The following is a 12,733-nucleotide window of genomic DNA, read 5'->3' as shown; positions in this document are numbered from 1 at the left end:
TTCACCTCTCTGCCCTCTCTCGCTCACCTCTCTCCTCCCTCTCCCAATATCGCTCACCTCTCTCCTCCCTCTCCCTTTCCCAATCTCGTTTGCCATATATACAAATGCATATGTATAATATACAATTATCTAACCGATATACATATACAATTCACCTCTCTCCCACTCTCTGCCCTCTCTCACTCGCCACTCTCCTTCCTCTCCCAATCTTGCTCGCTTCTCTCCTCCCTCTCCCAATATCGCTCGCCTCTCTCCTCCTTCTCACAATCTCGCTTGCCATATATACAAATACATATGTATAATATACAATTATCTAACCGATATACATATACAATTCACCTCTCTCCCACTCTTTTCCCTCTCTCGCTCGCCTCTCTCCTCCCTATGACATATAGCTACGAATTGTAATTATTAAATTATAGCTATGGAGAGTAATTAGGCTATTTTTGAGTGGCTATATGTGAAAGTTCCTCCTTTTTGCCCAATTTGGGCCAATGACTATGGACGCAACCTTGTCGAAGTTAAAATAAAGCCCACTACTGGTGTGTAAGAGTGCTCCACCAAAATATATGTCTACTAAAATTGAATTATTAATCTTCAATCGTTGATATTGATAACGCAATAACACGATACTAACTGATTACTTTTCATTTTACATGATACTCAAGAAATTATAAATAAAATGATCAATTTAATTAATTTACTCTTTATCCATATTGATGGATATCAAGATAATTTATGATGACATAAAGCATACAAAAGGTATAAGTACTTCAAAGTGGGTGAGAGCAAAAGTATTTAATGAACTCTTTGATAAAATAAATTCTAGGAACTTTAATTATGTTTAAGCTTCCAAAGAGAAATTATGAAAACATTAAACATGATGATGATATTAGTTGTAGGGGTAAAATGAAAAAAAATAATTAATTTTATCTTGATTTAGTAAGTAATCAAGTAATTATTTGAGACAAATATTTTTAGAGAGGTGATTAGTTAATATGGGACGGAGGAAGTAATTACTGTGCAATCACAGATGGCTTACTAATAGTGGGAAAAATATTTTTTGCTATATCATATAAATTAGATCCTTCGAAACAAGTCGAATACTACAAATAATTATTCAAAGGGGCTTATAGTCCAAAATTGACGAACAAAATTACATAGAGAGATTTACTTAATCTCATGTATTTTTTTACGTACAAACAAAATAATGGATGCTTTTTTTCAGCGTTCACACGTGATGTTGAACGCCTGCCACGAAAGGTCGTCTTCAGGTGCCTTTAGTTAATTTACGTACCTTAGTTTAATTTGTTGTGATTTTTAAAATAAATAAATAAATTGAATCTTGTGATGTTTAAAGATGTGTAATGTATTAAAATTCTCTTTGGGTTGTATTACTATGTCAGGTAGGATATTGAGTGTAATTAAGAAATTAATCTATTGGGATCTATTTTTTGTTAGGGTTTTGCCCTGATTTTCTTACCATAATTTAAGATTTATTTTTCCTTAAAGAAAAAATAAAACATTACCATTAATGTTTTTACTTTTCTTGAAAGGAAAATATAATATTATTTTATATTTGGTTTATTCTCTCCTTTTAGGACTCCTTTTCTAGTATGAAAGGTTTTAGGACTCTATAAATATAGGTTTGTTTCTTCTAACACAATAACAATAACATCCGCAATGTAGTCGTTTAAGAGTCTTGTTTATGGGGAGATTTATTCTCTCTAAAGTTTCAATGTTTTTCTTTATATTAGTTTTGATATAATAATATTTTGATTTTTAGTATAAGTTTTTCTTATCTGATTTATCAATCATATGATTTGCAAATTGCAAGCTTCCGCATGACGCCCTAATCACCCTTCAGAACCCAACATTTTTTACTTTTGATTTATTTTTATTTTGTCTTTAAAAACAAGTATTTAAATTTTTATCCAAAAACTACAAAAAAGTTTAAAAGTTATTTTGCCTTAAAATACCTAAAATAAGTCAATTCAGATGTAGAAAAAGGAAAAAAATGAAACAAAGGATACTATGTATATTTGTACTAATCATTGAAGAGAATATTTGAAAATCTTCAACTAACCCACCAATAATATATATCTTCTTCTTTTAATTTTAATTATATATTAAATAATATAATATAATATCTAGACGCATGTTCTTCTTCTAGTTATTGGTTTGCTATGCATAACAAAGCCCTGGCTCAACTAATTAAAGTTACGAACTCATAGGAGAAGAAAGATGAGTATACATGATGAAGTCCCAAATTAAGAGTACAACCCAATGATCACTGATTCACTGTAATTGGAAAATCTTGAAAGACCACCTTATTATATTTATAATTAATTATAGTACAAATTTATATGATTTGATATAAATATCGCAAATAAGTATTTATCGAGTATCGAGGAAAGAGGTAAAAAATGGTCAATATTGAGTTCTAGAACTAGTAATAAAAAACACACACCAATAAAAAGAGTTCTCTTACTACTAGCCATGTAAATTAAGGTCAAGTTGGGCGGCTTGTTTAGCCAATTTGCCCCCACACACTTGACACTACCAAACTTGTCTTAAACAACATTATTATTCCAATTATGACATTATATTATATTATATTGGAACTAAACAAACAAGCTTTTGATTTTTTAATAACACATAAGAGTCAATTTAGTCAAAATTAAACTACTAATGGGCCATAACTAATTTTTAAAATAATTTACTATTATACGTGCATGTGTTCCAATTTTGTTTCGAGTCCATCTGCATTTTCCTATGATTATTCCTCACATTTGATACTGTTCCTAAATTAAAGAACCAACCCCCTTCTTCTTTTGCATTGATAATCCTCACAGTAAACACAAAGAATTAAGAAATAAATTGTCTAGTGGAGGAAAACAAGATTGTAATTAAGTGACACACTAATTATCATGTCTGAAGTGGAATCTCATGTTCTTCTTCTCATTGTATTACTCAATTTCTTCATTCTCATAACAGGTATGTATATATCCTCATGTCATATTTGATAGCTTTAATTTGATCAAGTTTAGTATTAGAGTCTCATTTTGTACATAATTAAAAAGAATCAATTTTTTAAACAACATTTATTGCAGCAAGACTAATGTTTTTTTTTACTTAGCAAAATCATAGGACCAGTCTTGTTTGTGTTACTCCAACACCAAGCATTAAATGTTGTTCTGTTTTGTTTTTGGGAGAATTGACTTGTATTTATTGTAGCATGATTAGTTTATGCAAAATATTATATAGGTAGGCTTGTTTGTGGAGACTCAATTGAGACAGACAAGCAGATGCTGCTGAACTTGAAGTCATTTCTTAAGGAACAAAATCCTGTTGACAAAGGATTCAAATATAACCATTGGAATCCTACAGATTTGTCACCATGTAGATGGCCTGGAATATCATGCAGTACCTCTATCAATCGTGTCACTGGAATCGATCTCTCGGAAAGTAATCTGGCTGGGAAATTGTTTAATAACTTCTCAGCCATGACAGAATTGAACTCTCTTGACCTGTCCAAGAACACATTTTCAGAGTCCATTCCATCAGACTTAGGCTGGTGTAGAAATCTGAAGTTCTTGAACTTGTCACACAATATCATTGTTGGTGAGCTCAACTTGACAGGCCTGAACAAGCTGGAAGTTCTTGATTTGACGATGAACAGGATCCACGGGCTAATGATCCCTGAGATTTGTGACAACTTAGCTGTTGCAAATATTTCTAACAACAATTTCACTAGTGGGAGTGGATTTGAATTTTCTCACTGCAAGAAACTGAAGTATCTTGATCTGAGCTACAATTATTTGACAGGGAATCTGTCGTTCGGGCTTGATATGCTGAATATGTTTTCAGCATCTCATAACAACTTAAGTGGCTCTCTGCCTTCCTGGATTTTCACTCAAAACTGCTCTTTGCAAGGTTTGGACTTATCAGAAAATATGTTCTTTGGTGAATTGCCTACGTCTATTGCGAACTGTAAACGATTAGTAGAGTTGAATTTGTGGGGAAATAGCTTTTCAGGGTCAATCCCTAGAGAGATTGGATCAGTACAGAGTCTTAAAGAACTTTGCTTGGGAAGTAACAACTTTTCAAGTGATATTCCAGACACTCTATCAGGTCTAAACAAATTGGTATTTCTGGACCTAAGTAGAAACAACTTTGGAGGAGAAATACAAGAAATTTTCGGGAAATTGACACAGGTAAGATTTCTCATGCTGCACGGAAACTCATATATTGGAGGCATAGTGTCATCAGGAATTCCAAACTTGGTGAACCTTTCGCGGTTGGACTTGAGTGATAACCACTTCTCTGGTCCATTACCAGTTGAAATTTCTGAGATGAAAGGTTTGGAGTTTTTGATTCTTGCCCACAATCAGTTTAGTGGCAATATACCTTTAGAATATGGAGATCTTACTGCACTTCAGGCTGTTGATCTTTCCTCTAATAGGATCAATGGTTCAATACCACCAAGTTTCGGGAAGCTAAGGCCACTACTGTGGTTGATGCTTGCAAACAATTCATTGAGTGGTGAAATCCCATCAGAGTTGGGGAACTGCAGCAGCTTGTTATGGTTGAATCTCGCGAATAATCAACTTACTGGTCCAATTCCTCCTCAATTAGCAAGTATTGGTGCAGATCCAATGCCTACTTTTTTGTTGAATAGGGGAAAGGAGAAGCTCACTGCTAGCCCAGGGGATTGTTTTGCCATGAGGAGGTGGATACCAGCTGACTACCCTCCATTTAGCTTTATATATCCTCTATTGACAGGGAAGAGTTGTAGAATCCTGGGGGATAAGTTGTTTATGGGAGATGGTTTAATGCCACTCTGTGAACCTGGTAGTAATGTCCGAAAGAATCAGGTACCGGGCTATATTCAACTTAGTGATAACAAATTGTCTGGTGAGATCCCTCCTGAGATTGGCAACATGAAGAAAATGAGTATGATGCATTTGGGTGCAAATGAATTTTCTGGAAGGCTCCCTTCAGAGATTGGACAAGCGCACCTAGTAGTCCTTAATGTTTCACAGAATAAATTTTCTGGTGAAATCCCAAAGCAGATTGGCCATCTTAAGTGCTTGCTAAACCTTGACCTTTCATTTAACAATTTTTCTGGTCCATTCCCAGTTAGCTTTAGTAACTTGCATGATTTGAGCAAGTTCAACATCTCTTACAACCCATACATCTATGGAGCTGTACCAGAAATCGGGCAACTGCTTACATTTGATAAGTCATCATTTCTTGGTAATCCGTTGTTGCGTCTTCCATCCTTCATGCATAACTCTAACAACAACACAGAACGAAACAAGAATGACAATCACAAAAAGCCCAAAAAGGTGGGTGCACTTTTGGTAATTGTGGTTCTGGTACTAGCTTTCCTAGTCTGTGGAGTCATGTCACTCCTTGTCTGCCTCCTTATCAAAGTGCCAAGGGGTTCCCCAGGAATCTTACTGGAGGATACAGAGGGCAGACATGATTCTCCATCAAGTACTAATGCATCCTCCTCACGGTTGTGTGCATCCTCATCACGGGGTTCTGATGATGTTAAGGTTATCCGTTTGGACAGAACAAGCTTCACACATTCTGATATACTGAAGGCCACATGGAACTTCTCGAATGATAGAATTATCGGGAGGGGAGGATTTGGGATAGTCTATCGTGGAGTCTTGCCTGATGGAAGGGAAGTAGCAGTGAAGAAGCTACAGAGGGAGGGAATCGAAGGAGAAAGAGAGTTCAGAGCTGAAATGGAGGGGCTCAGTGGGAATGGCTCCGGTTGGCCTCATCCCAACCTTGTAACTCTTTATGGGTGGTGCCTTGATGGATCAGAGAAACTTCTAGTCTATGAGTACATGGAAGGTGGTACCTTAGAGGACTTCATTACAGATAGAACAAGGTTTGCATGGAAGAGCAGAATTCAAGCAGCAATCGATGTAGCACGTGCTTTAGTCTACTTGCACCATGATTGCTATCCTTGCATTGTCCACAGAGATGTCAAAGCTAGCAACGTGCTTCTTGACAAGGACGGAAGAGCAAAAGTCACCGACTTTGGCCTTTCTAGGGTCATGATTTCTGAACATACTCATGTTAGCACAATGGTGGCAGGGACTATTGGTTATGTTGCACCAGAATATGGGCAGATAATGCAGGCCACTACAAAAGGTGATGTCTACAGCTATGGGGTGCTAGCAATGGAGCTAGCAACTGGGAGACATGCTATAGATGGGGGTGAAGAATGTCTAGTTGAATGGGCGACAAGGGTCATGGGAGACAGAAGGAAAGGGTTCACCAGAGCCATTATACCAGTTGCTCTATTGGTACCTGGCCTAGTAGAGGGAGCAGAGGAAATGTATGAGTTGCTTAGGATTGGGATAAGGTGCACAGCTGAGACGCCTCATGACCGGCCTAACATGAAGCAGGTATTAGATATGTTGATTAGTATTCCTAGCAGCCAAAAGGGATCCAGCCGTAGCTTTGGATCAAGTCGTAGCACTTCTCCATTATTATGATAGACTTTCTTGGAACCCAGAGATAAAAACGTCAATAGTTTCTTTACAAGATGTGTAACATACCTAGCAGATTCTTCTTGTAAAACAGTTTTTCTTTTTTCACATTTGTTAGTCTAGGAAAATGTAAGTCAATTTTGTTTGTTTGGATCACAAAATGTTCTCAAGGATATCAATTTTTGCTATGAAATTGAAGCACACAAATATTTGACCCACCTACAAAGTTACACTACAGTAGGTGGCAAGATTGTTCCCCTTATCAGGTACATTATTTGTCTGGTGCAATTCAAAGTCTCTATTTCAAACAAGATTCCTCTACCAGGGACTGTGCAATAGCAACTACAAACAGGAGTGTCTCCAAATTTCAACTTCTGGACCACATCTGATGGAAAATTTTAGTATACTTCCACTACATCAACACACCACCAATTGTCAACGCCACAATACTCATTTTCATATCAGGCTAGCTTCATCATCCGTGGGAATAATGTGGATATGCACTCAAGCATCATACTGATTTCAAGTTAAGGCTCAAAATTTTAAGTCACTCTCTGATGTATAAACACTGCTAATAGAAGAGTACAAATTCTTGTCTATCTGCTTAAGAAAAAGAAACTACAGATAACGTTTAGTGAAACTCTTAATGGTGTGAGACCTTTTAAGAAAAACATTGCGAGGTTGGATGAAAACTACCAGTATCCTACCATGTTAAGAATGTCTTTGGGCTAAACATAACCATGTATACCCCCATTAATCTAGAGGTCACCTATGATCATTACCAATTTGCTTCATTTTTTAAGTATGTTTTAGGCATTTATTTAACAAGATCATTATCTGAAAGCTGCTCCACATTCTTTCAAAGTATAATGGCTCTGTTGAAAAGTAGTAACTTCATTACATATGTGTACAGTATAAAAAAACAAAATACAATTAACCTCCTATAGGCTAAACTTGAGATCTTATCTCATCCTATAAAGATCCTCTGACCCACAGATAGGAGACAAATATGTTATAGAAGAAAGATAAACATGCTGGCACAACAATAAGCCTGGTTTCTGCAACATCATTCTCAATTTAGTTTATAACACACAAGTGGTGTCTAGTCTCTAGAGAGAATGAGTATACACACATCTTACCCCTACCTAGTGTAAGATAGAGAGGTTGTTCCCGACAGATGAAAAAGGTAAAAAGTTTTGGTGAAAAATATTGTTGAAAGGAAAGGTACCGACTACAAATACAGTAAAGATACGTAGATAACCTAAGTAAAAGAAACAAATGCCGTAACAAATTTGAAGCATAAGATAGATTCTCAATCTAGTGTAGCTAGTTTAAAAAGCAAAATGTTTCAAAAGAAAAAAAAAGTTACTATCAAATCAACTACGACTTGTAACTAAAATTTATTTTGCACCGTTGATAACGGTATATATAAGTTAAATCGATCTTTCAACTCGAGCCTTATGTGGATTTATTTTGAGTAAAAAATTAATATTGTCCGTATCAAAGCCGTATAATCCGAAATTTACGATTCAAGTAGGGCATATGGGGTTCTTGCTTTGAGTTAGTTATGACATATGTGTTTGTCTACTAGATTCCACTATCATCAAAAAGTAAAAAAAGAAAAAGCTGATGATAATATATCATGTAACATCAAAACAATACAAAAAAAAACAAGAAAGTTACCAAATTAAATTCACCACCTTTGGTTGAAGGAGATTAAATCCAAGTTGGCTAACACAAAGAAAAAGCAAGTATAGGTGAGATTTGATAGAGGTATGACGTGGAAAAAGGAATTGTCCCATTAATATACCAGTGGAAAACCTATATACCCAGCAAAAAAATGAGGCCGGAGCAGGGTGTAATGTCATGATCCGTCACTTTGTCATTCTATTTAGATATAAAATTAAAGCGCTAGTTAAGGAGAGAAGTTTAAATCCCACTTTGAGTTGTGAGTTTCTAGAAAACAATCATTTTAGTTCTATACTTTTGATAATTTCCTTTGGGAAGTGATAAATGACCAGAAAATTTAAAAAATTATAATATTTTTTTTATTTTAAAATAAACTGATGATTTCTATATTTTTTAGTTAAAAAGTATTAAAACTAAAAGGGTAAAAATATTTTAAAAGGTAAAATAACATAGATAAAATATCATTGGCCAAATTTTGTGGCGATTTTTCCATTTCCTTTTTCTTTACCTGAATCATTGTATCACACGTTCACAGTACACCTTTAACCTAGTTAGTCAACTATAATTCTTTTTCCATTTTTATCTGAATTGAATTATATGTATTTTAATATATAAATTGTGATAATTCAAATAGGAAAATGGAACAACTAATAGTTAGAGTGTGAAAGTCGCAAAAAAGATAATACTTTCATTATCTCAATTTTTGTGAAACCTTTCGAATCACAAGATTTAAATAAGTCTTTCTTTAACCACAACTTTTTCATATATTTTTTAAATATCTTGAATTATCAATTCTTGTGACTTATAATACTTTTTACTTAGTTTTCAAATATATAAATTTTATTTCAAAATTAAACCATTCAACTCTCGATATCTGAATAATGCCACATAAATGCAACAAAGGAAAACGTTCAAATATATGTTTGATCATTATCTATTAATTATTTCTTTTACTAAATATGTATATTAAATTTATAATAATTTAATTGAAGACATTATCCTATAATATAAACCTCATAAAATTTAAATTTTGAATCCGCTTGTACAGATACATATAGAGAGTGAGTGATATCAAGTCATAGAAAGAACATAGAAACATGTTCACGTGAAAACTGTATAGAAAGAAGGCCCCTCCACTAACTAAATAGTAATTTTAACATATGATGGCAGCAAACTCAGCTTCAATTGCCATCTTCTGACTTCTATAACCCCACCACCAATTTGAAGAAAATTAAAGGACCATACATACCAAACTACCAATAGATGTTTGTCTATAAATAGTGAGGTAAGTAGCCAGAGTGATACTTATAACTAATTAAGAGAGAAGAAATATAATGGAGAATAATAATAATAATAATTCTCATGATCAATATGGTAGAAAAGTGATGAAGGATGTCTCTCTTCAGGAGCTTAGAGAGAGGCTTGTTGAATTTTCTAGAGTTAGAGGTTGGGATCAGTATCACAGTCCTAGAAACCTTCTCCTAGCTTTGGTAAGCCACCTTATTTATCATCGTTCAGAACGAGTGTGATCTTATTATAAATACACAATTTTTAAAAATTATTTTGCCTATATACATATACATCTGTTGTTGCAGGTTTCTTTTTAGTCTGTTTCAAAAAATGTCTTTTTGCTTTTTTTGTAATTCATTAATTTCAACTTTTCACGTGACATGCCTAAAACTACAAGATTAAAGGATATTTTGGTACGTTCTACGTATTTTAGTTTAAGACCAAAAGAATCAAAAGTTTTTTATATTTTGTTAAATTTCGTATTAAGTTAAAACTAGACAAATAAATTGAAACAGAGAAAGTATGTTTGTTGACATTTTTAGTGATTTTTCACATATATATATATTTATGGTCATCGTCTAAATACTATGTTTGATTGACCGCGTAAATATAATATGACTTTATCTGCTTTAGTTTACGTATATATAGTTTGAGCAAAAAACATTATTTGAACCCACAAAACTCACTCTACATTGAAAAATATAGTACATATATATGTACTTGTTGAAGTAAAACAATGTAAGCATATTCTTTAGTAACATGTGGTATGATATTATTCGTTTTAGGCCAAACATATAAGATATTGTCTGTTTTAGACCAAATAGAATATAAACAGTATGTGACTTTGTTCGCACACCCATCAACAGTATACCTTAGTCATTTGTTTTTTAAAAAAATTTGTTGAACAGGTTGGAGAAGTGGGAGAGCTATCAGAGATATTTCAGTGGAAGGGTGAAGTTGCAAGGGGTTTACCTAACTGGACATCAGATGATAAGGAACATTTGGAAGAAGAACTTTCTGATGTTTTACTCTATTTGGTTCAGCTAGCTGATGTTTGTGGACTTGATTTAGGTCAAGCAGCACTTACTAAGATTGTCAAAAATGCTCAAAAATACCCTGTTACTAAACCTACTTAATTATCACAAATTAAGCTAGCTAGTGCTATCTTCTTGTCAGGGTGTGTCCTTTTTTTGAACTTTTAAGTTATATATGTTTAAGCAGTTAATTATGTAAGAAATATTTTATACCATTAGCCATTAGGTCCCCCTAAAATATAGCTACATGTATGTCTGATATAGAAAGTAAGACATGTTATCTATGGTAATGTATGAGAGTTTTGTGGTAGCCATCGAGTTCAACTTGTTTGTTCTATCTTTTTTTTTAAAATTGTTTCAAAAAGAATGCTTTTTTTTTTTTGATAATTTTTTAATTTCAATTTTCCACGTGATAAATTTAAAATCACAAAATTAAAGCATATTTTGATATATTTAACATATCTTTAATTTATGATCATAAAATTAAAAAAATATTATTCTCAAGCTCTATGTCAAGTTAAAATAAAATAAACAAATTAAAACGTACATATTCCATATAATTTCTTGGTTACATAAGCATTTTCACTCATATATATGGGGATAAATTTGGAAGAAGATGATTACAATATATATTCTTAATTAGGTAAGACACCTTTTTATATTGAACCTAAATAAAAAGATAACAAAATGATCTTTCCATTTCGATTTGTTTGATCTATTTTTTTTTAGTCCGTTTAAAAAAGATGAACACTTCACATGACGTGTTTAAGACCACAAGAATAATTATTACTGTTTCGAGATAATTATTCTGGATATATGGAATAACTTATCATCTCGGATAAATAATTCAAGAACTATCTAATAACTCCAACAGTCCAACCAAACACAAAATAAAATAATTATGCATTTTATCTCGAAACTATTATTCATTATATCTCACACCAAACAACTCCTAAAAGACATTTTAATATATTGACATATTTTTTTATTTTAAATCACAAAATTTAAATTTTTTCTTAATTCTTTAAATTTCATACCAAGTCGGTCATTCAAGAAATATCACTTGTTATAAAATTGGACATATTACATATTAAAAAGTATAAATTTTAGGAATCACACAGTTTTAATATGAAATTACAATCTATCCCTATTTAGTTTGTAATTACATTAATCTCTGAAAAAGTAAAACAAACCGGATACATAATATGTAGCTCAAATACATAATATGTAGCTCAGATACATTAAAAACTAGCTTGGATACACTAAAAACTAGCTCAAATACATTAAAAACTAGCTCGGATACATTATAAAATAATTTAGAATTAGGAGAGAAATAAGGGATTTTAGAGGTTTTTAGAAATAAAAGGGAATATTAGAAATAAGAGAAACATAAGACGTGTATTTCAGTAATTACTTAGATAAATCCACTAGTTTAGGTGTAGCTAATTACTTAGATACACTCTAGTTTGCAATATTACACATCTTACCAGATTTGGTGCCTTCAGATACGTTCAAATACATGTATCTCGAATATATGAGATAAAATTTAGGTGTAATTTATTCCAGATATATTGTATTCATGTGGATTCGCATATCTGGAATACATAGCAAATCTCGTTCGCCTCTCTTCCATCTCTCTCTCCACTTCCCATGTACATACATATACATGTATCTAGTGTGATTCGCATGCATCTGGGATACATACGAATCTCACTCGCCTCTCTCCCTATTTTTGTGTATCTGGTAGCAAAAATGCATGTATCTTAGTGTAGGATACATAGAAAGCTCTAAATTAGTGGTAAGATACGTGATATTTTAAAAGTATAAGTAATTATAATATATATTGTAGTAAAGTATGTCTAATTATGTAGTTTTTCAACAAAAAAAAAAAAAAAAGCCACTAAGAAAAATAATGAAACATTTTCACATTTATGAGGATTGACTATCTGATCCTGAAAGCATCAAAGCCCAATCCATTTCTCCTCTCTTTTGGACGTAAGCCCACTGAAATATTCTTACCCAGCCCAATCAGCTTTTCTCCTCTGTGTGGACTGTTAAAGCACTTCTAAATTATACCCAAGGACGTTGAAATTGGATGATTTTGAACTTTTGACTCCAACTTGATTCATGAGCGTGTTACTTGTTAATTTTTTTTAAAAAAAATATTTCCATGATCTAAAACAAGGTTAAAATCTCAAACCTCTG

General features: G+C 33.1%; 2 protein-coding genes across 2 annotated transcripts; both read left to right on the top strand.

Annotated features, from left to right (window-relative positions):
- Positions 1 to 2,761: 2,761 nt before the first annotated feature.
- On the top strand, positions 2,762 to 6,733 carry LOC102581992 (probable LRR receptor-like serine/threonine-protein kinase At1g74360). The gene is made up of 2 exons (XM_006354707.2): positions 2,762 to 2,997; positions 3,268 to 6,733. The coding sequence occupies exons 1-2, from the start codon at positions 2,931 to 2,933 to the stop codon at positions 6,519 to 6,521; spliced, it is 3,321 nt and encodes a 1,106-aa protein (XP_006354769.1). The 5' UTR covers positions 2,762 to 2,930; the 3' UTR covers positions 6,522 to 6,733.
- A 2,659-nt stretch (positions 6,734 to 9,392) lies between these two features.
- Positions 9,393 to 10,852, top strand: LOC102581660 (dCTP pyrophosphatase 1-like). Its single transcript, XM_006354706.2, has 2 exons — positions 9,393 to 9,694; positions 10,403 to 10,852. The coding sequence occupies exons 1-2, from the start codon at positions 9,539 to 9,541 to the stop codon at positions 10,628 to 10,630; spliced, it is 384 nt and encodes a 127-aa protein (XP_006354768.1). The 5' UTR covers positions 9,393 to 9,538; the 3' UTR covers positions 10,631 to 10,852.
- Positions 10,853 to 12,733: the final 1,881 nt, after the last annotated feature.

This window comes from Solanum tuberosum, unplaced genomic scaffold (assembly GCF_000226075.1).
Source record: "Solanum tuberosum cultivar DM 1-3 516 R44 unplaced genomic scaffold, SolTub_3.0 scf00180, whole genome shotgun sequence".
In the NCBI taxonomy this organism is placed as follows: Eukaryota; Viridiplantae; Streptophyta; class Magnoliopsida; order Solanales; family Solanaceae; genus Solanum; species Solanum tuberosum.
This window is presented reverse-complemented; position numbering and strand designations above follow the sequence as displayed.

What these genes read in the sequence shown, in the direction of transcription:
- LOC102581992 (XM_006354707.2), top strand. Translation starts at nt 2,931, where the DNA reads ATGTCTGAAGTGGAATCTCATGTTCTTCTTCTCATTGTATTACTCAAT. An exon ending in TTTCTTCATTCTCATAACAG is followed by an intron (nt 2,998 to 3,267) that starts GTATGTATATAT and finishes AATATTATATAG; the next exon opens with GTAGGCTTGTTTGTGGAGAC.
- LOC102581660 (XM_006354706.2), top strand. Translation starts at nt 9,539, where the DNA reads ATGGAGAATAATAATAATAATAATTCTCATGATCAATATGGTAGAAAA. An exon ending in GAAACCTTCTCCTAGCTTTG is followed by an intron (nt 9,695 to 10,402) that starts GTAAGCCACCTT and finishes TTTGTTGAACAG; the next exon opens with GTTGGAGAAGTGGGAGAGCT.